This window comes from Gigantopelta aegis, chromosome 4 (genome assembly GCF_016097555.1).
Source record: "Gigantopelta aegis isolate Gae_Host chromosome 4, Gae_host_genome, whole genome shotgun sequence".
NCBI classification, from domain to species: domain Eukaryota; kingdom Metazoa; phylum Mollusca; class Gastropoda; order Neomphalida; family Peltospiridae; genus Gigantopelta; species Gigantopelta aegis.
Genome location: NC_054702.1, coordinates 7,571,779 through 7,595,101, shown reverse-complemented (window position 1 = coordinate 7,595,101; position 23,323 = coordinate 7,571,779). Strand labels below are relative to the sequence as shown.

Below are 23,323 nucleotides of genomic sequence, written 5' to 3'. Positions count from 1 at the left end.
GTCCTGGCTGTCACACACACTCGTATGTCCAGCTTATCCCACTACCCCACCTCTCGACATGTACTGGCTGTCACAGACACTCGGTATGTCCAGCTTACCCCACCTCTCGACATGTACTGGCTGTCACACACACTCGGTATGTCCAGCTTACCCCACCTCTCGACATGTACTGGCTGTCACACACACTCGGTATGTCCAGCTTACCCCACCTCTCGACATGTACTGGCTGTCACACACACACTCGGTATGTCCAGCTTACCCCACCTCTCGACATGTCCTGGCTGTCACACACACTCGTATGTCCAGCTTATCCCACTACCCCACCTCTCGACATGTACTGGCTGTCACACACACTCGGTATGTCCAGCTTACCCCACCTCTCGACATGTACTGGCTGTCACACACACTCGGTATGTCCAGCTTACCCCACCTCTCGACATGTACTGGCTGTCACACACACTCGGTATGTCCAGCTTACCCCACCTCTCGACATGTACTGGCTGTCACACACACACTCGGTATGTCTAGCTTACCCCACCTCTCGACATGTACTGGCTGTCAAACACACTCGGTATGTCCAGCTTACCCCACCTCTCGACATGTCCTGGCTGTCACACACACTCGGTATGTCCAGCTTACCCCACCTCTCGACATGTCCTGGCTGTCATACACACTCGGTATGTCCAGCTTACCCCACCTCTCGACATGTCCTGGCTGTCACACACACAGCTTACCCCACCTCTCGACACGTACTGGCTGTCACACACACTCGATGTGTCCAGCTTACCCCACCTCTCGACATGTACTGGCTGTCACACACACTCGGTATGTCCAGCTTACCCCACCTCTCGACGTCCTGGCTGTCACACACACTCGGTATGTCCAGCTTACCCCACCTCTCGACATGTACTGGCTGTCACACACACTCGGTATGTCCAGCTTACCCCACCTCTCCATGTACTGGCTGTCACACACACTCGGTATGTCCAGCTTACCCCACCTCTCGACATGTACTGGCTGTCACACACACTCGGTATGTCCAGCTTACCCCACCTCTCGACATGTCCTGGCTGTCACACACACTCGGTATGTCCAGCTTACCCCACCTCTCGACATGTACTGGCTGTCACACACACACGGTATGTCCAGCTTACCCCATCTCTCGACATGTCCTGGCTGTCACACACACTCGGTATGTCCAGCTTACCCCACCTCTCGACATGTCCTGGCTGTCACACACACTCCGTATGTCCAGCTTATCCCACTACCCCACCTCTCGACATGTACTGGCTGTCACACACACTCGGTATGTCCAGCTTACCCCACCTCTCGACATGTACTGGCTGTCACACACACTCGGTATGTCCAGCTTACCCCATCTCTCGACATGTCCTGGCTGTCACACACACTTGGTATGTCCAGCTTACCCCACCTCTCGACATGTACTGGCTGTCACACACACTCGGTATGTCCAGCTTACCCCATCTCTCGACATGTCCTGGCTGTCACACACACTCGGTATGTCCAGCTTACCCCACCTCTCGACATGTACTGGCTGTCACACACACTCGGTATGTCCAGCTTACCCCACCTCTCGACATGTCCTGGCTGTCACACACACTCGTATGTCCAGCTTATCCCACTACCCCACCTCTCGACATGTACTGGCTGTCACACACACTCGGTATGTCCAGCTTACCCCACCTCTCGACATGTACTGGCTGTCACACACACTCGGTATGTCCAGCTTACCCCACCTCTCGACATGTACTGGCTGTCACACACACTCGGTATGTCCAGCTTACCCCACCTCTCGACATGTACTGGCTGTCACACACACACTCGGTATGTCTAGCTTACCCCACCTCTCGACATGTACTGGCTGTCACACACACTCGGTATGTCCAGCTTACCCCACCTCTCGACATGTCCTGGCTGTCACACACACTCGGTATGTCCAGCTTACCCCACCTCTCGACATGTCCTGGCTGTCACACACACTCGGTATGTCCAGCTTACCCCACCTCTCGACATGTCCTGGCTGTCACACACACAGCTTACCCCACCTCTCGACACGTACTGGCTGTCACACACACTCGATGTGTCCAGCTTACCCCACCTCTCGACATGTACTGGCTGTCACACACACTCGGTATGTCCAGCTTACCCCACCTCTCGACATGTCCTGGCTGTCACACACACTCGGTATGTCCAGCTTACCCCACCTCTCGACATGTACTGGCTGTCACACACACTCGGTATGTCCAGCTTACCCCACCTCTCGACATGTACTGGCTGTCACACACACTCGGTATGTCCAGCTTACCCCACCTCTCGACATGTACTGGCTGTCACACACACTCGGTATGTCCAGCTTACCCCATCTCTCGACATGTCCTGGCTGTCACACACACTCGGTATGTCCAGCTTACCCCACCTCTCGACATGTACTGGCTGTCACACACACACGGTATGTCCAGCTTACCCCATCTCTCGACATGTCCTGGCTGTCACACACACTCGGTATGTCCAGCTTACCCCACCTCTCGACATGTACTGGCTGTCACACACACTCGGTATGTCCAGCTTACCCCACCTCTCGACATGTCCTGGCTGTCACACACACTCCGTATGTCCAGCTTATCCCACTACCCCACCTCTCGACATGTACTGGCTGTCACACACACTCGGTATGTCCAGCTTACCCCACCTCTCGACATGTACTGGCTGTCACACACACTCGGTATGTCCAGCTTACCCCACCTCTTGACATGTACTGGCTGTCACACACACTCGGTATGTCCAGCTTACCCCACCTCTCGACATGTACTGGCTGTCACACACACACTCGGTATGTCTAGCTTACCCCACCTCTCGACATGTACTGGCTGTCACACACACTCGGTATGTCCAGCTTACCCCACCTCTCGACATGTCCTGGCTGTCACACACAGTCGGTATGTCCAGCTTACCCCACCTCTCGACATGTCCTGGCTGTCACACACACAGCTTACCCCACCTCTCGACATGTACTGGCTGTCACACACACTCGGTATGTCCAGCTTACCCCACCTCTCGACATGTCCTGGCTGTCACACACACTCGGTATGTCCAGCTTACCCCATCTCTCGACATGTACTGACTGTCACACACACTCGGTATGTCCAGCTTACCCCACCTCTCGACATGTACTGGCTGTCACACACACTCGGTATGTCCAGCTTACCCCACCTCTCGACATGTACTGGCTGTCACACACACACGGTATGTCCAGCTTACCCCACCTCTCGACATGTACTGGCTGTCACACACACTCGGTATGTCCAGCTTACCCCACCTCTCGACATGTCCTGGCTGTCACACACACAGCTTACCCCACCTCTCGACATGTACTGGCTATCACACACACTCGATGTGTCCAGCTTACCCCACCTCTCGACATGTACTGGTTGTCACACACACTCGGTATGTCCAGCTTATCCCACCTCTCGACATGTCCTGGCTGTCACTCACACTCGGTATGTCCAGCTTACCCCACCTCTCGGCATGTCCTGGCTGTCACACACACTCGGTATGTCCAACTTACCCCACCTCTCGACATGTACTGGCTGTCACACACACTCGGTATGTCCAGCTTACCCCACCTCTCGACATGTTCTAGCTGTCACACACACTCAGTATGTCCAGCTTACCCCACCTCTCGACATGTCCTGGCTGTCACACACACAGCTTACCCCACCTCTCGACATGTACTGGCTGTCACACACACTCGGTATGTCCAGCTTACCCCACCTCTCGACATGTCCTGGCTGTCACACACACTCGGTATGTCCAGCTTACCCCACCTCTCGACATGTACTGACTGTCACACACACTCGGTATGTCCAGCTTACCCCACCTCTCGACATGTACTGGCTGTCACACACACTCGGTATGTCCAGCTTACCCCACCTCTCGACATGTACTGGCTGTCACACACACTCGGTATGTCCAGCTTACCCCATCTCTCGACATGTCCTGGCTGTCACACACACTCGGTATGTCCAGCTTACCCCACCTCTCAACATGTACTGGCTGTCACACACACACGGTATGTCCAGCTTACCCCATCTCTCGCCATGTCCTGGCTGTCACACACACTCGGTATGTCCAGCTTACCCCACCTCTCGGCATGTCCTGGCTGTCACACACACTCGGTATGTCCAACTTACCCCACCTCTCGACATGTACTGGCTGTCACACACACTCGGTATGTCCAGCTTACCCCACCTCTCGACATGTCCTGGCTGTCACACACACAGCTTACCCCACCTCTCGACATGTACTGGCTGTCACACACACTCGGTATGTCCAGCTTACCCCACCTCTCGACATGTCCTGGCTGTCACACACACTCGGTATGTCCAGCTTACCCCACCTCTCGACATTTCCTGGCTGTCACACACACAGCTTACCCCACCTCTCGACATGTACTGGCTGTCACACACACTCGGTGTGTCCAGCTTACCCCACCTCTCGACATGTCCTGGCTGTCACACACACAGCTTACCCCACCTCTCGACATGTACTGGCTGTCACACACACTCGGTATGTCCAGCTTACCCCACCTCTCGACATGTACTGGTTGTCACACACACTCGGTATGTCCAGCTTATCCCACCTCTCGACATGTCCTGGCTGTCACACACACTCGGTATGTCCAGCTTACACCACCTCTCGACATGTCCTGGCTGTCACACACACTCGGTATGTCCAGGTTACCCCACCTCTCGACATGTACTGGCTGTCACACACACTCGGTATGTCCAGCTTACCCCACCTCTCGACATGTACTGGCTGTCACACACACTCGGTATGTCCAGCTTACCCCACCTCTCGACATGTACTGGCTGTCACACACACTCGGTATGTCCAGCTTACCCCACCTCTCGACATGTCCTGGCTGTCACACACACTCGGTATGTCCAGCTTACCCCACCTCTCGACATGTACTGACTGTCACACACACTCGGTATGTCCAGCTTACCCCACCTCTCGACATGTACTGGCTGTCACACACACTCGGTATGTCCAGCTTACCCCACCTCTCGACATGTACTGGCTGTCACACACACTCGGTATGTCCAGCTTACCCCATCTCTCGACATGTCCTGGCTGTCACACACACTCGGTATGTCCAGTTTACCCCACCTCTCGACATGTACTGGCTGTCACACACACACGGTATGTCCAGCTTACCCCATCTCTCGACATGTCCTGGCTGTCACACACACTCGGTATGTCCAGCTTACCCCACCTCTCGACATGTACTGGCTGTCACACACACTCGGTATGTCCAGCTTACCCCACCTCTCGACATGTCCTGGCTGTCACACACACTCCGTATGTCCAGCTTATCCCACTACCCCACCTCTCGACATGTACTGGCTGTCACACACACTCGGTATGTCCAGCTTACCCCACCTCTTGACATGTACTGGCTGTCACACACACTAGGTATGTCCAGCTTACCCCACCTCTTGACATGTACTGGCTGTCACACACACTCGGTATGTCCAGCTTACCCCACCTCTCGACATTTCCTGGCTGTCACACACACAGCTTACCCCACCTCTCGACATGTACTGGCTGTCACACACACTCGGTGTGTCCAGCTTACCCCACCTCTCGACATGTCCTGGCTGTCACACACACAGCTTACCCCACCTCTCGACATGTACTGGCTGTCACACACACTCGGTATGTCCAGCTTACCCCACCTCTCGACATGTACTGGTTGTCACACACACTCGGTATGTCCAGCTTATCCCACCTCTCGACATGTCCTGGCTGTCACACACACTCGGTATGTCCAGCTTACACCACCTCTCGACATGTCCTGGCTGTCACACACACTCGGTATGTCCAGGTTACCCCACCTCTCGACATGTACTGGCTGTCACACACACTCGGTATGTCCAGCTTACCCCACCTCTCGACATGTACTGGCTGTCACACACACTCGGTATGTCCAGCTTACCCCACCTCTCGACATGTACTGGCTGTCACACACACTCGGTATGTCCAGCTTACCCCACCTCTCGACATGTCCTGGCTGTCACACACACTCGGTATGTCCAGCTTACCCCACCTCTCGACATGTACTGACTGTCACACACACTCGGTATGTCCAGCTTACCCCACCTCTCGACATGTACTGGCTGTCACACACACTCGGTATGTCCAGCTTACCCCACCTCTCGACATGTACTGGCTGTCACACACACTCGGTATGTCCAGCTTACCCCATCTCTCGACATGTCCTGGCTGTCACACACACTCGGTATGTCCAGCTTACCCCATCTCTCGACATGTCCTGGCTGTCACACACACTCGGTATGTCCAGCTTACCCCACCTCTCGACATGTACTGGCTGTCACACACACTCGGTATGTCCAGCTTACCCCACCTCTCGACATGTCCTGGCTGTCACACACACTCCGTATGTCCAGCTTATCCCACTACCCCACCTCTCGACATGTACTGGCTGTCACACACACTCGGTATGTCCAGCTTACCCCACCTCTTGACATGTACTGGCTGTCACACACACTCGGTATGTCCAGCTTACCCCACCTCTTGACATGTACTGGCTGTCACACACACTCGGTATGTCCAGCTTACCCCACCTCTCGACATGTACTGGCTGTCACACACACACTCGGTATGTCTAGCTTACCCCACCTCTCGACATGTACTGGCTGTCACACACACTCGGTATGTCCAGCTTACCCCACCTCTCGACATGTCCTGGCTGTCACACACAGTCGGTATGTCCAGCTTACCCCACCTCTCGACATGTCCTGGCTGTCACACACAGTCGGTATGTCCAGCTTACCCCACCTCTCGACATGTCCTGGCTGTCACACACACAGCTTACCCCACCTCTCGACATGTACTGGCTGTCACACACACTCGGTATGTCCAGCTTACCCCACCTCTCGACATGTCCTGGCTGTCACACACACTCGGTATGTCCAGCTTACCCCATCTCTCGACATGTACTGACTGTCACACACACTCGGTATGTCCAGCTTACCCCACCTCTCGACATGTACTGGCTGTCACACACACTCGGTATGTCCAGCTTACCCCACCTCTCGACATGTACTGGCTGTCACACACACACGGTATGTCCAGCTTACCCCACCTCTCGACATGTACTGGCTGTCACACACACTCGGTATGTCCAGCTTACCCCACCTCTCGACATGTCCTGGCTGTCACACACACAGCTTACCCCACCTCTCGACATGTACTGGCTATCACACACACTCGATGTGTCCAGCTTACCCCACCTCTCGACATGTACTGGTTGTCACACACACTCGGTATGTCCAGCTTATCCCACCTCTCGACATGTCCTGGCTGTCACTCACACTCGGTATGTCCAGCTTACCCCACCTCTCGGCATGTCCTGGCTGTCACACACACTCGGTATGTCCAACTTACCCCACCTCTCGACATGTACTGGCTGTCACACACACTCGGTATGTCCAGCTTACCCCACCTCTCGACATGTTCTAGCTGTCACACACACAGCTTACCCCACCTCTCGACATGTACTGGCTGTCACACACACTCGGTATGTCCAGCTTACCCCACCTCTCGACATGTCCTGGCTGTCACACACACTCGGTATGTCCAGCTTACCCCACCTCTCGACATGTACTGACTGTCACACACACTCGGTATGTCCAGCTTACCCCACCTCTCGACATGTACTGGCTGTCACACACGCTCGGTATGTCCAGCTTACCCCACCTCTCGACATGTACTGGCTGTCACACACGCTCGGTATGTCCAGCTTACCCCATCTCTCGACATGTCCTGGCTGTCACACACACTCGGTATGTCCAGCTTACCCCACCTCTCAACATGTACTGGCTGTCACACACACACGGTATGTCCAGCTTACCCCATCTCTCGCCATGTCCTGGCTGTCACACACACTCGGTATGTCCAGCTTACCCCACCTCTCGGCATGTCCTGGCTGTCACACACACTCGGTATGTCCAACTTACCCCACCTCTCGACATGTACTGGCTGTCACACACACTCGGTATGTCCAGCTTACCCCACCTCTCGACATGTACTAGCTGTCACACACACTCAGTATGTCCAGCTTACCCCACCTCTCGACATGTCCTGGCTGTCACACACACAGCTTACCCCACCTCTCGACATGTACTGGCTGTCACACACACTCGGTATGTCCAGCTTACCCCACCTCTCGACATGTCCTGGCTGTCACACACACTCGGTATGTCCAGCTTACCCCACCTCTCGACATTTCCTGGCTGTCACACACACAGCTTACCCCACCTCTCGACATGTACTGGCTGTCACACACACTCGGTGTGTCCAGCTTACCCCACCTCTCGACATGTCCTGGCTGTCACACACACAGCTTACCCCACCTCTCGACATGTACTGGCTGTCACACACACTCGGTATGTCCAGCTTACCCCACCTCTCGACATGTACTGGTTGTCACACACACTCGGTATGTCCAGCTTATCCCACCTCTCGACATGTCCTGGCTGTCACACACACTCGGTATGTCCAGCTTACACCACCTCTCGACATGTCCTGGCTGTCACACACACTCGGTATGTCCAGGTTACCCCACCTCTCGACATGTACTGGCTGTCACACACACTCGGTATGTCCAGCTTACCCCACCTCTCGACATGTACTGGCTGTCACACACACTCGGTATGTCCAGCTTACCCCACCTCTCGACATGTACTGGCTGACACACACACTCGGTATGTCCAGCTTACCCCACCTCTCGACATGTCCTGGCTGTCACACACACTCGGTATGTCCAGCTTACCCCACCTCTCGACATGTCCTAGCTACTGTTGGTTGATAAAAGATCACATGCTGTTTTTGGTAAAAGGCCTATATAGCAGCAGTGGGTTTTCTCTCTCACTCAACCAAGTGTCAAAATAACCAAAGAACAGTAGTTTAAAATGATTTTATTTGTCGTTAATAAAATATTCTGTCCTTTCCTTTACTACTACTATTTTCTATACCATTGTTATTTTCCTAGTTCTATTTTCTCTAGCATTTTTTTTTTTCTTGTACTATTTTCTATACTGCTGTTTTCCTAGCACTATTTTTTATACCACTGTTTTTCTACTATCATTTTCTATACCATTGTTATTTTCGTAGCACTATTTTTTATACCATTGTTTTTTTAGGACTATTTCTATACCACTGTTGTTTTCCTAGTACAGTTTCCAATACCACTGTTGTTTTTCTAGTACTATTTTTTATACCACTGTTGTTTTCCTAGTACAGTTTCCAATACCACTGTTGTTTTTCTAGTACTATTTTTTATACCACTGTTGTTTTCCTAGTAGTTTCCAATACCACTGTTGGTTTTCTAGTACTATTTTTTATACCACTGTTGGTTTTCTAGTACTATTTTTTATACCACTGTTGTTTTCCTAGTACAGTTTCCAATACCACTGTTGGTTTTCTAGTACTATTTTTTATACCACTGTTGTTTTCCTAGTACAGTTTCCAATACCACTGTTGGTTTTCTAGTACTATTTTTTATACCACTGTAACTGTTGTTTCTTGTGACAGATCATTCAGCAGTATTTGCTGGATTATCTGCTAGGAAGGAAGTTAATAAAGCACCTTGAGTACTTTGTTGCCCAACTCTCCTACAGCGTGGAGTCGGGCCGCGAGTCCACACTTGAGATGATGGCCACCATGTTCTCAACATTCCCAGAGGTAAGTTTTTACCTGCCATTGTTATACTTTGTTTGCTTATTTCTTTTCAACTTCAACCTCAAACTAATGACATTTTCACACTGCTGTAATAGACTGGTACCATCATTCAAACAGCCAATGAGACGGCCCAAAATCTTCCAATGAACAGGAAGCAGAAGACTTGATGGAAGATTTTGAGCCATCCCATTGGCTGTTTCGATGTTCGGACCAGTCTACTACAGTATGGGGGAAATGCCATTAGTTTCAGGTCAGGTTAAGTATTCATAAAACAAGAAAACTATTGATCCAAGTTTTCTACTGTTTATTTTGTATTATTTTAAGCATGTACTTTATCATTATAAAAAAAAGAAAGCCTTTTTTTATTGATTTGTATGAAATTTAAAAAACATTTTCACTCATTAGCAAACCTGAATATATAACATTCAAGCTTTTATTTCTGCACAAGGCGGAGATCTTTTTTTTTTTACATGATATGCTCCTATAATTACTGTCCGGCATTTTGTCTAGGACAGTTTAGGTTATCATGAATTATTGGTGTAGCCAGGATTTTATATTAGGGAGGCCCACCCACATTGGGTGAGGGGAGCAGCTTTACTGTCTATAAGTTGTGCTGTAGAGCGACAAACAATATAAAAGGGGATGGTGGGGGGGGGGGGGGGGAGGGATAGGTGAGATGGGTGAGGAGGGCATGTTAGTATTTTACATTAGTAAAAGATGCAGGATTGGGAGGCATGATTGGATCTTTAAATTAGTTTTATTTATTTTACTAATTCATTTTATGAGATTATTTTAAAGTAAATTATATATTAACAGTGGATTATACAGTAATAATGCAAATTGGCATCTGTGTAGTCTGAATGTCTGTGCAGTCTGAATGTGTGTAGTCTGAATGTCTGTGCAGTCTGAATATCTGTGTAATCTTGAATTTGTGTCAATCAAAATCCTTTGTCCACTGTGTCTACTAGTTCATTTCCTCAGAGCTGGTTGGATCCAGTTTAGACAGAGTGCACTGTATGATATTTTAAAGATATTATTTCTGATTACAGAAACTGCTGATTAAGCATGCTGGGATGTTCTTTGTGCCGATGGCTGTAGCTCTAGTCAATGATAACTCCACAAGATGTCGCAAGTTGACAGCTCTCGCAATAAAGCTACTTCTAGAAAAGGTGTGATGCGAGGTTATATGGAACTAAATGAGTATTTAATGACATCCTAGCATGAAAACATTTATCAGCTATTAGACAATATATTTTTTATGTTGGTATGAAAAGAACTTTCTGAACATAACTGATAGGTTTAGCACTGAAAAATACATTTAATTTAGTAATATAATCAATTCAAATGACTGAACTGTTTTAAATGAATCCTTAAGTAAAGATTCAATGGAAAAAAGGACTAAGAATTGTTAGATTTGTTGTACAGAGAATACTCTTATCCAAGATGGACTGTACATACATTTATAGTTTGTTCTTCCTAATGAACAATTTTGTCATCATCAACAAATGTTTTTAGTCAACATTTTTTTATGATGTTTTAGAAATAACAAATATTTTTATGCAAGTCGATTTTATTAGAAAACCATGTATTTCAAAAATAAACAATAAAAATGAATTGTAATTAATTTTAAAACTGATTTTATTTTATAAAATTGAACAATTTGTTTATTTGTTTGTTCCAGATTGATGCTGGAACGCGTGACGGTCTGTTTAACATCACACTAGAGTGGTTTAAAGACAACAAGGTAAGTCTTGTGAACTGTGATCTCTGGTGTAGTTTGAATAATACTTGAACATCAAGAATAGATCACGATTTTGTTTTTGTAATCAGATTTGGTCAGAAATATTATGGTGACTTCGACTTGTCAATACTGTTAATGGTGAAAAGGCCACGTCATTTTGCAGGCTACATTAATGCCCGATATGTTGGATTTGTACATTTCCAGGACTAATTTTGTAAAAGTAACTTCATCAGTTTAGCACATTGTAATAGAATTGTAATAAATAGAATACTAAACAAGTTACTTGAAGGACTACGGTATATTACAACTTGTGTTTTTGATCATACATCACTCACTTTTACGATGAGATAATGATTGAAAAACACTCGTAATGTAATCAGTCTTCTGTGGAAAGGTGTGTAATATCCTCTATATAAATAATACACGAAGTTTGATATCTTCCTGGGTTGGGATTTAACTTCATTGGTGAGTTGTTTTGGTCATATCATTGAACCACCTTGGTGCACCCATTGTGTTTTTGCCTTCCCGAGCAGTTCGCTCTCACTGATATATCAAAGGTTGTGGTATGTGCTATCCTTTCTGTGGAAAATGCTCAAAAAAGATCCATTGCTGCTAATTGAAAAAGCTAGCAGGTTTCCTCAGAAGAGAGAGTGTCAGCATATCAATAATGTTTAACATCTAGTAGCCGATGATTAATTAATCAATATGCTCTGGTGGAATCATTAAACAAATGTTGTGTTTTACATTCTCCTGTATTCAGGTACAGCATTCTGGACCCTGACTGCCCAGCTGTGTGGGTTGTTAAATGTTGTGTTTTACATTCGCTTGTATTCAGGTGCAGCCCCAGACCCTGACTGCCCAGCTGTGTGGGTTGTTAAACAAATGTTGTGTTTTACATTTGCTTGTATTCATGTACAGCACCGGACCCTGGCCGCCCAGCTGTGTGGGTTGTTAAATGTTGTGTTTTACATTCTCCTGTATTAGGTACAGCACCGGACCCTGACCGCCCAGCTGTGTGGGTTGTTAAATGTTGTGTTTTACATTCTCCTGTATTAGGTACAGCACCGGACCCTGACCGCCCAGCTGTGTGGGTTGTTAAATGTTGTGTTTTACATTCTCCTGTATTCGGATACAGCACGGGACCCTGACACCCAGCGTTGTGTTGTACATTCTCCTGTATTCGGATACAGCACTGGACCCTGGCCACCCAGCTGTGTGGGTTGTTAAATGTTGTGTTGTACATTCTCCTGTATTCGGATACAGCACTGGACCCTGACACCCAGCTGTGTGGGTTGTTAAATGTTGTGTTGTACATTCTCCTGTATTCGGATACAGCACTGGACCCGGGCCACCCAGCTGTGTGGGTTGTTAAATGTTGTATTTTACATTCTCCTGTATTAGGTACAGCACCGGACCCTGACGCCCAGCTGTGTGGGTTATTAAATGTTGTGTTTTACATTCTCCTGTATTCGGATACAGCACCGGACCCTGACACCCAGCTGTGTGGGTTGTTAAATGTTGTGTTTTACATTCTACTGTATTCAGGTGCAGCACCGGACCCTGACGCCCAGCTGTGTGGGTTGTTAAATGTTGTGTTTTACATTCTCCTGTATTCGGATACAGCACAGGACCCTGGCACCCAGCTGTGTGGGTTGTTAAATGTTGTGTTGTACATTCTCCTGTATTAGGTACAGCACCGGACCCTGACGCCCAGCTGTGTGGGTTATTAAATGTTGTGTCCGGACCCTGGCTGCCCAGCTGTGTGGGTTGTTAAATGTTGTGTTTTACATTCTCCTGTATTAGGTACAGCACCGGACCCTGACGCCCAGCTGTGTGGGTTATTAAATGTTGTGTCCGGACCCTGGCTGCCCAGCTGTGTGGGTTGTTAAATGTTGTGTTTTACATTCTCCTGTATTAGGTACAGTACCGGACCCTGGCACCCAGCTGTGTGGGTTATTAAATGTTGTGTATTACAGTGCTTATGGTTTGAAAATTGATGGCGAGCAATAAACTGCTCTCCTGAAATGATGATGGAGAGCAATTGCTCTCTGTATGTATATTATATAAAAAAACAAAAAGATATATGCCCTGTTGTTAGATTTATCTATAATTAAAAGAAATATCAAGTTACTAAAGGTATGTGATTTATAGCAAAATAAAAGTAAAACAGAGGTGAAATAATTGTACTTACTTAAGATCCAAGATATCTAGATTGAGGAGAAGTTCCTTTTATAATACATTTAATACTAACACAGTCATTGAAATAAAGAAAATATGTTTTCACTGCATATTTTATTGTTAGTTTTTTTTAAATTTATTCTGCAGTTTCAACCTCAAAACATTCCTCTGGCTCACTCTCAGAAAAATAGTCTAGCTCACAGTCTTCAGTGTTATCAATGAACATGTCATCATCTTCCAATTGTTCAACTTCGACTCCAATATCATCATCAATGTCGAGATCCATGCAAGGTTGTTTTGCTTGATGGGTGTTGTCAAGCTTCAACTTTCGTTTTTTGGTTGAAAGAAATGAATCCAAGGCTGAAATGATTATCTTCTCCTGTTCGGTGTCAGTGAAGATATGATGGTTCACTTTAAGCAGTAGCAGGTCTTCCATCGTTTTGTGGCTAAGAGAGAGACGTCTGTCCGATAGCATGGCAGTGAGGTGGCTGAATCCAGCCTCCACAGTGCTGTTGCTGGGGCCAATGCAGAAAACTATTTCTACCAATCTACAGATGTTGGGGAAATCAGTTCTTCTGTAGGTCATAATTTTCTGCCACAACTGTTTCATCTGCAGATTACTGTAAAAATGTTTCACAGCATTTCTCAAATCCTTCCATTCCCTCTTGACAGCAAAGTAATCGATTTCATGCATTTTTCTTTCCTGGAAATGTGATGCCAACTGGAGAAGAGGTTTGACTTCTGCAGTCACATCATCTTCATCCCAATTTGCAGGATCTAACCATTGCATATGTCTATAGATATCTTTGTCAAAGCTTGAAAATCTGGTAACCATACATTTCAACAGTTCTGGCAAGACTTTTTCCTTGATGCTTTTTACAGCTTCAATGGCCCCAGTTGGTTTGAACATGTTTGTGTATGATACCTTGTTGTATTCTCTGTTAACAATGTTCCTCCTTATATGTCCCTGTTTTGGCAAACTTTGGCTAATTGTCGATTCTGTTTCATCATATTCAATGCCAACGGATGATAAGATTCCTTTTACAGATATGTCCTCCTCATCAATCAGATCTTGTATTCTTGATTGCGTTCTTTGCACTTGGTACAGAACTTCATAAGCCATGATGTCCCCTCTTTGAAAGGACAAAGACAGTGGTGTGATGGCATCTAGGACATTCTTAAAGTAGCAACATGTTACAAGAAAGGTGACATTCCTCAACTTCTTCAGGATACCAGGTAATTGTGTTGTTGTTTTGTTTTTCGATGCCAAGGAGTTCTCCACAGATAGAGCAAGCACAACCCAATCATTTATCAGAGACTGTAGTCCTAGTAACTGATGGCAGACAAATCTGGTACTGTGGACTTTTTTCACCTTGTACACTTGTACATCCAATGCTTCTGCTGTTGAATGTAAATGTCGGCTGACCTTCGGAGATTTCTTGAACAGGTAGTACAAAGTTATCATGAATTGCTGAACATCAGAGAATGTTTTGCTTCTTTTGGTATCAAGCATGGCATCTTTTACTGCTAATTCAATCCTGTGGGAAATGCAGTGAATATTCACCATCCATGGTCGTGTTTGTGACAATCGTGCAAGAAGTCCTGAGTAAACCCCTGCAAGTACAATTGTTTGAAATAATTAGATTTTTATATGCAACAAAAAACCAAACCCAACATACATACACACATGATCTTAAAGTTTTCATAAAGAGTTAAAGTTCCTGATGTCAAACTATACTTGTGGAAACCATAATAATTTTCCATTCTACAATGTTTCTGTGGTTATGTCTAATATAGTTTGCAGGGTACATTTTGTTTATAAAATTTTGATTAGCAAAAGTTGTAACGCATAGAAAATTGATTAGCAACTAGTATTAAATCATTCAGAATTTCATAGCAATTTCTGAAATTTGTGTAGCAAATTGCAATGAAATACCAAACAAATTGCACCCTGGTTTGTTTCACATCTAATAACTAGTGACCATCTAATCAATTTGCTCCAATTCTGTTGTTGTTGTTGTTGTTGTTGTTGAACTTTCAACAAAGATACTTCAAGTATCTCTTTTAATCAATTTATTTTAATAATAACATAACTAAATTTAAATACCAGTATTTACAGAGGCACCATCTGCAGCTGCTGAGATTAGAGCATTTGAGTATTGTTCTTCAGAGAGCTTGATAGCCTTGATGAAAACATCATCTATTGCCTGCTTCAGGTTTTCCGCATTAGCTGCACCATATGTATCCATATCTTGCAGTCCAATGCAGAAGTATACAGGTTTGCCTTTGTGAACAACTCGAACGAAAACCAACTCCTTCTCACATCCTGTCTTCCTGGCCTGACTACCATCACTCAAAACAGAGAAGCAGGTGTTTATTAATGGCAATTCTCTGTTGATTGGCAATATAGTTTATAAATTCAACAGCCTTCTGAGGGGAATCACAGCCTAAAACGAAACCATGTCCAAAACTTAGTGTACATATAAATCAAGTATTTGATGATATTAATAAATTTATTTGCTTGTTTGTTGTGGTGTGTTGTTTATTTTTTTCTATCTTTTGTTTTGTTTTACTTTATTTTTTTTAAATATCAGAATGTTAACAAATATTTTTGTAGCCTTGCTTGTTTTTTCTTTAATTTGTTTTACTAATATAGAAAAATATATATAAATATTAAGGAACATGAATAAAATGGGGTGGGGGGGGGGGGCTTTCAATAAATTCAACACATGAGGAAAGGGTAGGCCTACATGTAATATTTAAATTTTATTATGTATAATAATATTAGTGATTCGCCAGGACCATCCCAGCCTTCATTAAGGGTGTTTTTAAAAAATCAGTTTGGCATGAGTTAAAAAGAAAAGTAAATTAAAAGTGTTCGTGGGGGATGGGATTAAATTTAATGGGAGGTTGTTTAAATATCCAAGAAAAAAAATATTTGTAAAACATAGTGGAATTAATAATTTATCAGTAGAACTACATGTGATATAACGTGTCATCAACGCACCATAACTGTTGTAAAGCAAAACACATCAAATCTATCCATGTAATTCGGCTGTTTCTATTATTAAAAAAATTGTCCGAACCGAATTGTTAACAACTACAAAAAATGACTCTCCTACCTTTAATTGCCGTTAGATTTCCTCCAAAGTTTGTCCAGACACAAATCGTAAAAAACCCACTACAAATATACAGATTCCACACACGAGACTGCAACGATGTCGCCGATATCGCCTTTGCTGAGATTGCATAGGGAAAAATACATGCAGTTTTCTGCCGTCTGCCATGTTGCTTGTTTATGGAATACTCTTCAAGAGGGGTGAAAGCCTCCAAAGTATGTGACACAATTAATATGAAATCAATGATCTCTTGTGGTATCATTAAACATTTTTTAATAATAATAATTAATAATATGACGTCATCACATCTGCTTTTATATCATAACATGTTATGACGTTGTTAGATTAAGTCCTATCCTTTCACCCCTCTTGGAGAATATTCCATAAAAAGTCAAAATGGCAGCTAGCACAAAATTACATGCTTTTTGCCCTATGTGCTCTCAGCGAAGTCGATATAGGTGACATAGTTATCATCTGGTATGTGGAAACTGTGTCATTGTAGTGGTTTTTTCAAGATTTCTGTCTGGACAAACTTTGTAGGAAATCTAACAGCAATTATTTAACCGGCCTCGGTGGCGTCGTGGCAGGCCATCGGTCTACAGGCTGGTAGGTACTGGGTTCAGATCCCAGTCGAGGCATGGGATTTTTAATCCAGATACCGACTCCAAACCCTGAGTGAGTGCTCCGCAAGGCTCAATGGGTAGGTGTAAACCACTTGCACCGACCAGTGATCCATAACTGGTTCAACAAAGGCCATGGTTTGTGCTATCCTGCCTGTGGGAAGCGCAAATAAAAGATCCCTTGCTGCATGTCGTAAAAAGAGTAGCCTATGTGGCGACAGCGGGTTTCCTCTAAAAACAGTGTCAGAATGACCATATGTTTGACGTCCAATAGCCGATGATAAGATAAAAAATCAATGTGCTCTAGCGGCGTCGTTAAATAAAACAAACTTTACTTTATAACAGCAATTAAAGGTAGGAGAGTAATTTTTCGTAGTTGTTAACAATTTGGTTCTTTTAATAGACTTACAGTAGTATTACATTACCAATAAAATAAATTCCTTTGGACCAATGTGATTATATATATTATAATTTAAAAAACTAAATAATAATAATAATGCAAAAAAAAAAAATTGCAAAAAAAAGAAGAAAGAACACCACCTCATTTAATTATTAATAATTTATGATATAATAATAATAACAATAATAATATGGTCGAAGGTCCACTTCTCGTGCATGTTGTTTTCTCGTGCCCTTTTCCACAATTAACTCTTTTTTTTTTCATGAACATGACATTTTGTTAATTAGTTATAATTTTTTCTTCATTTTATCAGTTGGTAGAATTTTTTTTAATGAAATTAAATCCAAGATCGGTTGTTATTATTCAGTTGGATATTAAAATGACAGTTCTTCTACAGTGTTAAATAACTTTAAAAACATATTTATAAATCCTACTTTAAAAGTTCATTATCCTGCTGTAAATAAATGATAAATGGTCATCTTGTAAGGTTAGTAAACATGTCTTATTTAGTGTTGTATTGTTTTGTAGAAATTGTTGATGAATGCGTAGGGGCATGAAAAGTGGACACCTCACTTTAATATTGCAGGCTGACTTACCCGAAATTAACTGTACACCATTTTCTTTTTGAACTTGAATAAATGACGTAAACGTACGGAGTGGCAAGCCATCAACTGCCATTTGGTATGCAGTTTTTAATAATTTCTTGTATGCGTCTCTGGATGCTTGGTTTAATGAAATGTCAATTGCCAGTTGGCTTCGTGGTGTAGATGCTAACGGTATAGGAGTATCGCCCACTATACAATCTTCATCACCCAATAAATGTTCGTAATCTATAGCCACATGATGTGCTGCACTGCCCAAATGCCTGTCAATAGCATGCTTCTTCACATTTGTCGTTCCTGTGGCAAACACTAATACCTCTTTTTGAATTTGGCCACGGATTTTCAAGTCCTTTTTTATTTTATCCATGTGTTTTCCGCACAACTTGCACGAAATCCTGACGACCAATTCCCGTCCGCGTTTGGTTTCGCTGTTCCAAGAAATCACATCACCTACGGACCACTTCAGAAAAGTACTTAGTTGCACAGAATTACCTTGGATTTCTTTAGACATATGGATTCGAAAATTGTAAATCGAAATATATTCGCGTATACAACTTTTCGACACTGACGTTATCCAATACTCAGTCGTCAATGTCCTATATTAACAATTTCCGACAATACCCGAGAATCGAACGCGACCAACGGGCGGATCTTGGCTGACAACGGAATCGCGCGAGACATTCTGAATGACAGCATATGGGCCATTCGTAAAATCTAGCAAATCAGGAAACAAATCCTTGACCTTTATACTCAGTCCAATTATGGACATTCTCCCATTCTCGGGTCTCGCTGACCAATCAATAAACAGCTTGCAAAACATAGAAATAAGTAAAAAAATTCTATAGACCGGTAGCTATTTTCAATTTTCCGTGGTGCCAGTTCACAGTATTTTTGGAGTAAATAGATTAGCGATGTCTACGTGTGATAACACGAGCAGTTTTTCGACCACGCAGAAATTGTTTTGCGCAAGCACACGCGAGCGAGAGCAATTGCTCGCGTCAAACCATAAGCACTGGTTTTACATTCTCCTGTATTTAGGTGCAGCACCGAACCCTGGCCGCCCAGCTGTGTGGGTTGTTAAATGTTGTGTTTTACATTCTCCTGTATTTAGTACAGTACCGGACCCTGACCGCCCAGCTGTGTGGGTTATTAAATGTTGTGTTTTACATTCTCCTGTATTAGGTACAGCACCGGACCCTGACGCCCAGCTGTGTGGGTTGTTAAATGTTGTGTTTTACATTCTCCTGTATTAGGTACAGCACCGGACCCTGACGCCCAGCTGTGTGGGTTGTTAAATGTTGTGTTTTACATTCTCCCGTATTCAAGTACAGCACGGGACCCTGACTGCCCAGCTGTGTGGGTTGTTAAATGTTGTTTTACATTCTCCTGTATTAGGTACAGCACCGGACCCTGGCACCCAGCTGTGTGGGTTGTTAAATGTTGTGTTTTACATTCTCCTGTATTAGGTACAGCACCGGACCCTGACGCCCAGCTGTGTGGGTTGTTAAATGTTGTGTTTTACATTCTCCTGTATTAGGTACAGCACCGGACCCTGGCACCCAGCTGTGTGGGTTGTTAAATGTTGTGTTTTACATTCTCCTGTATTAGGTACAGCACCGGACCCTGGCACCCAGCTGTGTGGGTTGTTAAATGTTGTGTTTTACATTCTCCTGTATTAGGTACAGCACCGGACCCTGACGCCCAGCTGTGTGGGTTGTTAAATGTTGTGTTTTACATTCTCCCGTATTCAAGTACAGCACGGGACCCTGACTGCCCAGCTGTGTGGGTTGTTAAATGTTGTTTTACATTCTCCTGTATTAGGTGCAGCACCGGACCCTGGCACCCAGCTGTGTGGGTTGTTAAATGTTGTGTTTTACATTCTCCTGTATTAGGTACAGCACCGGACCCTGACGCCCAGCTGTGTGGGTTGTTAAATGTTGTGTTTTACATTCTCCTGTATTAGGTACAGCACCGGACCCTGGCACCCAGCTGTGTGGGTTGTTAAATGTTGTGTTTTACATTCTCCTGTATTAGGTACAGCACCGGACCCTGGCACCCAGCTGTGTGGGTTGTTAAATGTTGTGTTTTACATTCTCCTGTATTAGGTACAGCACCGGACCCTGACGCCCAGCTGTGTGGGTTGTTAAATGTTGTGTTTTACATTCTCCCGTATTCAAGTACAGCACGGGACCCTGACTGCCCAGCTGTGTGGGTTGTTAAATGTTGTTTTACATTCTCCTGTATTAGGTGCAGCACCGGACCCTGGCACCCAGCTGTGTGGGTTGTTAAATGTTGTGTTTTACATTCTCCTGTATTAGGTACAGCACTGGACCCTGGCCGCCCAGCTGTGTGGGTTATTAAATGTTGTGGGTTATTAAATGTTGTGTTTTACATTCTTCTGTATTCAGGTGCAGCACCGGACCCTGACACCCAGCTGTGTGGGTTATTAAATGTTGTGTTTTACATTCTCCTGTATTCAGGTGCAGCACCGGACCCTGGCCGCCCAGCTGTGTGGGTTGTTAAATGTTGTGTTTTACATTCTCCTGTATTCAGGTGCAGCACCGGACCCTGACACCCAGCTGTGTGGGTTGTTAAATGTTGTGTTTTACATTCTCCTGTATTCAGGTGCAGCACCGGACCCTGGCCGCCCAGCTGTGTGGGTTGTTTGTGGAAGTGGAGGCGGCGGGCTTCAACCACCGGCTGGACAACGTGCTGCCTCTCGTAGAGCAGCAGATCAACCCCAGCAGATACCACGACCTCCAGGTGAGTACGAACCTTACAACAAAAACAAGGCACAATAGTTCAAAATCTTACTGAACTGGGCCAAATTTCACAAAACATTGTAAGCCTAGTTTTTCACATAAATCTATGACTAAACCGCAATTCTTATTACTATTTTAGTAGAACAAATATAGTTAGAAATACACATATTTCATTCTCTTTTGTTCTTAAAATGCTCCATTTTCCTTAATGATGTAATTTTCTTCGTCAAATAGATGTCAAACACTTGTAAGTGTATGCCCAGTATAACTGCTAGTTGCAGGCGTAAACTTACATCGTTTTCGTGAAATTGGTCCCTGGTTCACATAATTTGTAGCTAGGTAACTAATTCTTTGGTTATGTTACATCAGAGTTGTCATGGCGGGACATTTTGTAGCTAGGTAACTAATTCTTTGGTTATGTTACATCAGAGTTATCATGGCGGGACATAATTTGTAGCTAGGTAACTAATTCTTTGGTTATGTTACATCAGAGTTATCATGGCGGGACATTTTGGAGATGTATATCACAACCTTGTCAAAACACTCTTTGTGAATAGATAGGAGCTTGAATATATTAAATTAACTGTAGTTCAGATTAGTGAAGGCCTTGTCATACCTGATAGTATTTTATGATAAGGTATAAAATTGAAGACCTGATTTCTCATTGTCTGTTCAGCCATGATCTGTGATTTAAATGTATAAACTAACCACAGATTTTTACACTTATACATAGCTGAGTGACAAGAAAGTGTGCACAGTATAGGGAAAACCCCTACTTTTGCATGTAAAGCGATCGTGTAAGATATAAATATCCCCAACATCGCCATACTTTTCAAATGGCCTTTTAAAATGTTCTGGTGTGGTTCTATGGTTCATATCTGTATGAACAAGAAAATCTGTGCCATGGCTGAACCCATTAACAAGAAAGCGGCCAAAGTGTCTGATTGTTTTTTGTTGTTTTTAGACGCAGCAGCCTGAGTCTGACCAGTCGGCTGACCATTTCCTGTACAACACACTCAACACCCTGGCCAAGATCCTGCAGCACTGCGACGTCATCGCCAAACCACAGTGGACCGAACAACTTAACACCATATGGGGTACGCAGGTTTACTGGTTCTTTATGGAGGTTTAATGGGGGTTTTTTAAGGATGGTTTATAATCCTACATTTGTGGCAAATTAAAAAAAAAAATTGCATGCAGAAAATTATCAAAAAAAGAAGAAGGTCAAGTAATATGAGTTTTGGATTAATTAAATGATCCAAAATGTTATATTCATGTTGTTTTTCATTTCAGAACACATTTATGCTCATCTCCAGTACGCACATGCCTGGGTGCGACTGGTTTCTGCTCAGCTGTTTGGCCTACTGTTTGCCTCATGGACTCCAGAAGATCTTTGTCAAACTGAAAACCAGTCTAGTGACAAGCTCTCCCAGTACCTACAGATTGATCTTACTGAAAAGGTACAATGTTTTATGATATTTTGTTAACCATTTCATTCATACTGGCCTGTAAAATGTTATGTTTCTTTTTTTTACGTTATTGCAATTTTTGTTGTCCTGAACTAAAAAGGCTTTATATAGGTTTTACTTGCCATGTTGGTGGCAGCGACAACAACATCAACTTTTGTGTTTAGCCCAATGTTAAAGTTTCCATTTTTAATAAAACATATGTCCTAGATCAATGAAACTTGGTTTATAGTTGCACCTATGGATGTTCATCACAAACATGTAAAAAAACAACCAAATAATAATAATAAAAAAATTAATATAATTAAAATTTTAAGTGAATTTTTTTTAATTAGATTTTTAAAAACATGCATTAAGATGAACATCTTGTGGATGCAGCTATAAGTGACATCGAATAAGGTTTGGGTAGATGAGAATTCTTCTTCTTTTTTCTTATGTGTCCACACACCACATACACCACATACACCACATACACCACATACCCACATACACCACATACCCCACATACACCACATACACCACACACCCCACATACCCCACATACAACACATACAACACATACAACACATACCCCACATACCCCACATACCCCACATACCCCACATACTCCACATACACCACATACATGAGCTGAGAATTGTCTTGAGAT

General features: G+C 44.4%; 1 protein-coding gene across 1 annotated transcript in view; it reads left to right on the top strand.

The window, feature by feature from the left end:
* The window catches only part of LOC121372601 (small subunit processome component 20 homolog), a 119,808-nt gene that overhangs the window by 75,166 nt on the left and 21,319 nt on the right, over nt 1–23,323 (top strand). The window contains exons 54-59 of the mRNA XM_041499014.1: nt 9,640–9,789; nt 10,836–10,955; nt 11,468–11,530; nt 21,072–21,209; nt 22,173–22,305; nt 22,502–22,668. Coding sequence (XP_041354948.1) covers nt 9,640–9,789; nt 10,836–10,955; nt 11,468–11,530; nt 21,072–21,209; nt 22,173–22,305; nt 22,502–22,668 — 771 coding nt within the window. The remainder of the gene's footprint in view (nt 1–9,639; nt 9,790–10,835; nt 10,956–11,467; nt 11,531–21,071; nt 21,210–22,172; nt 22,306–22,501; nt 22,669–23,323) is intronic.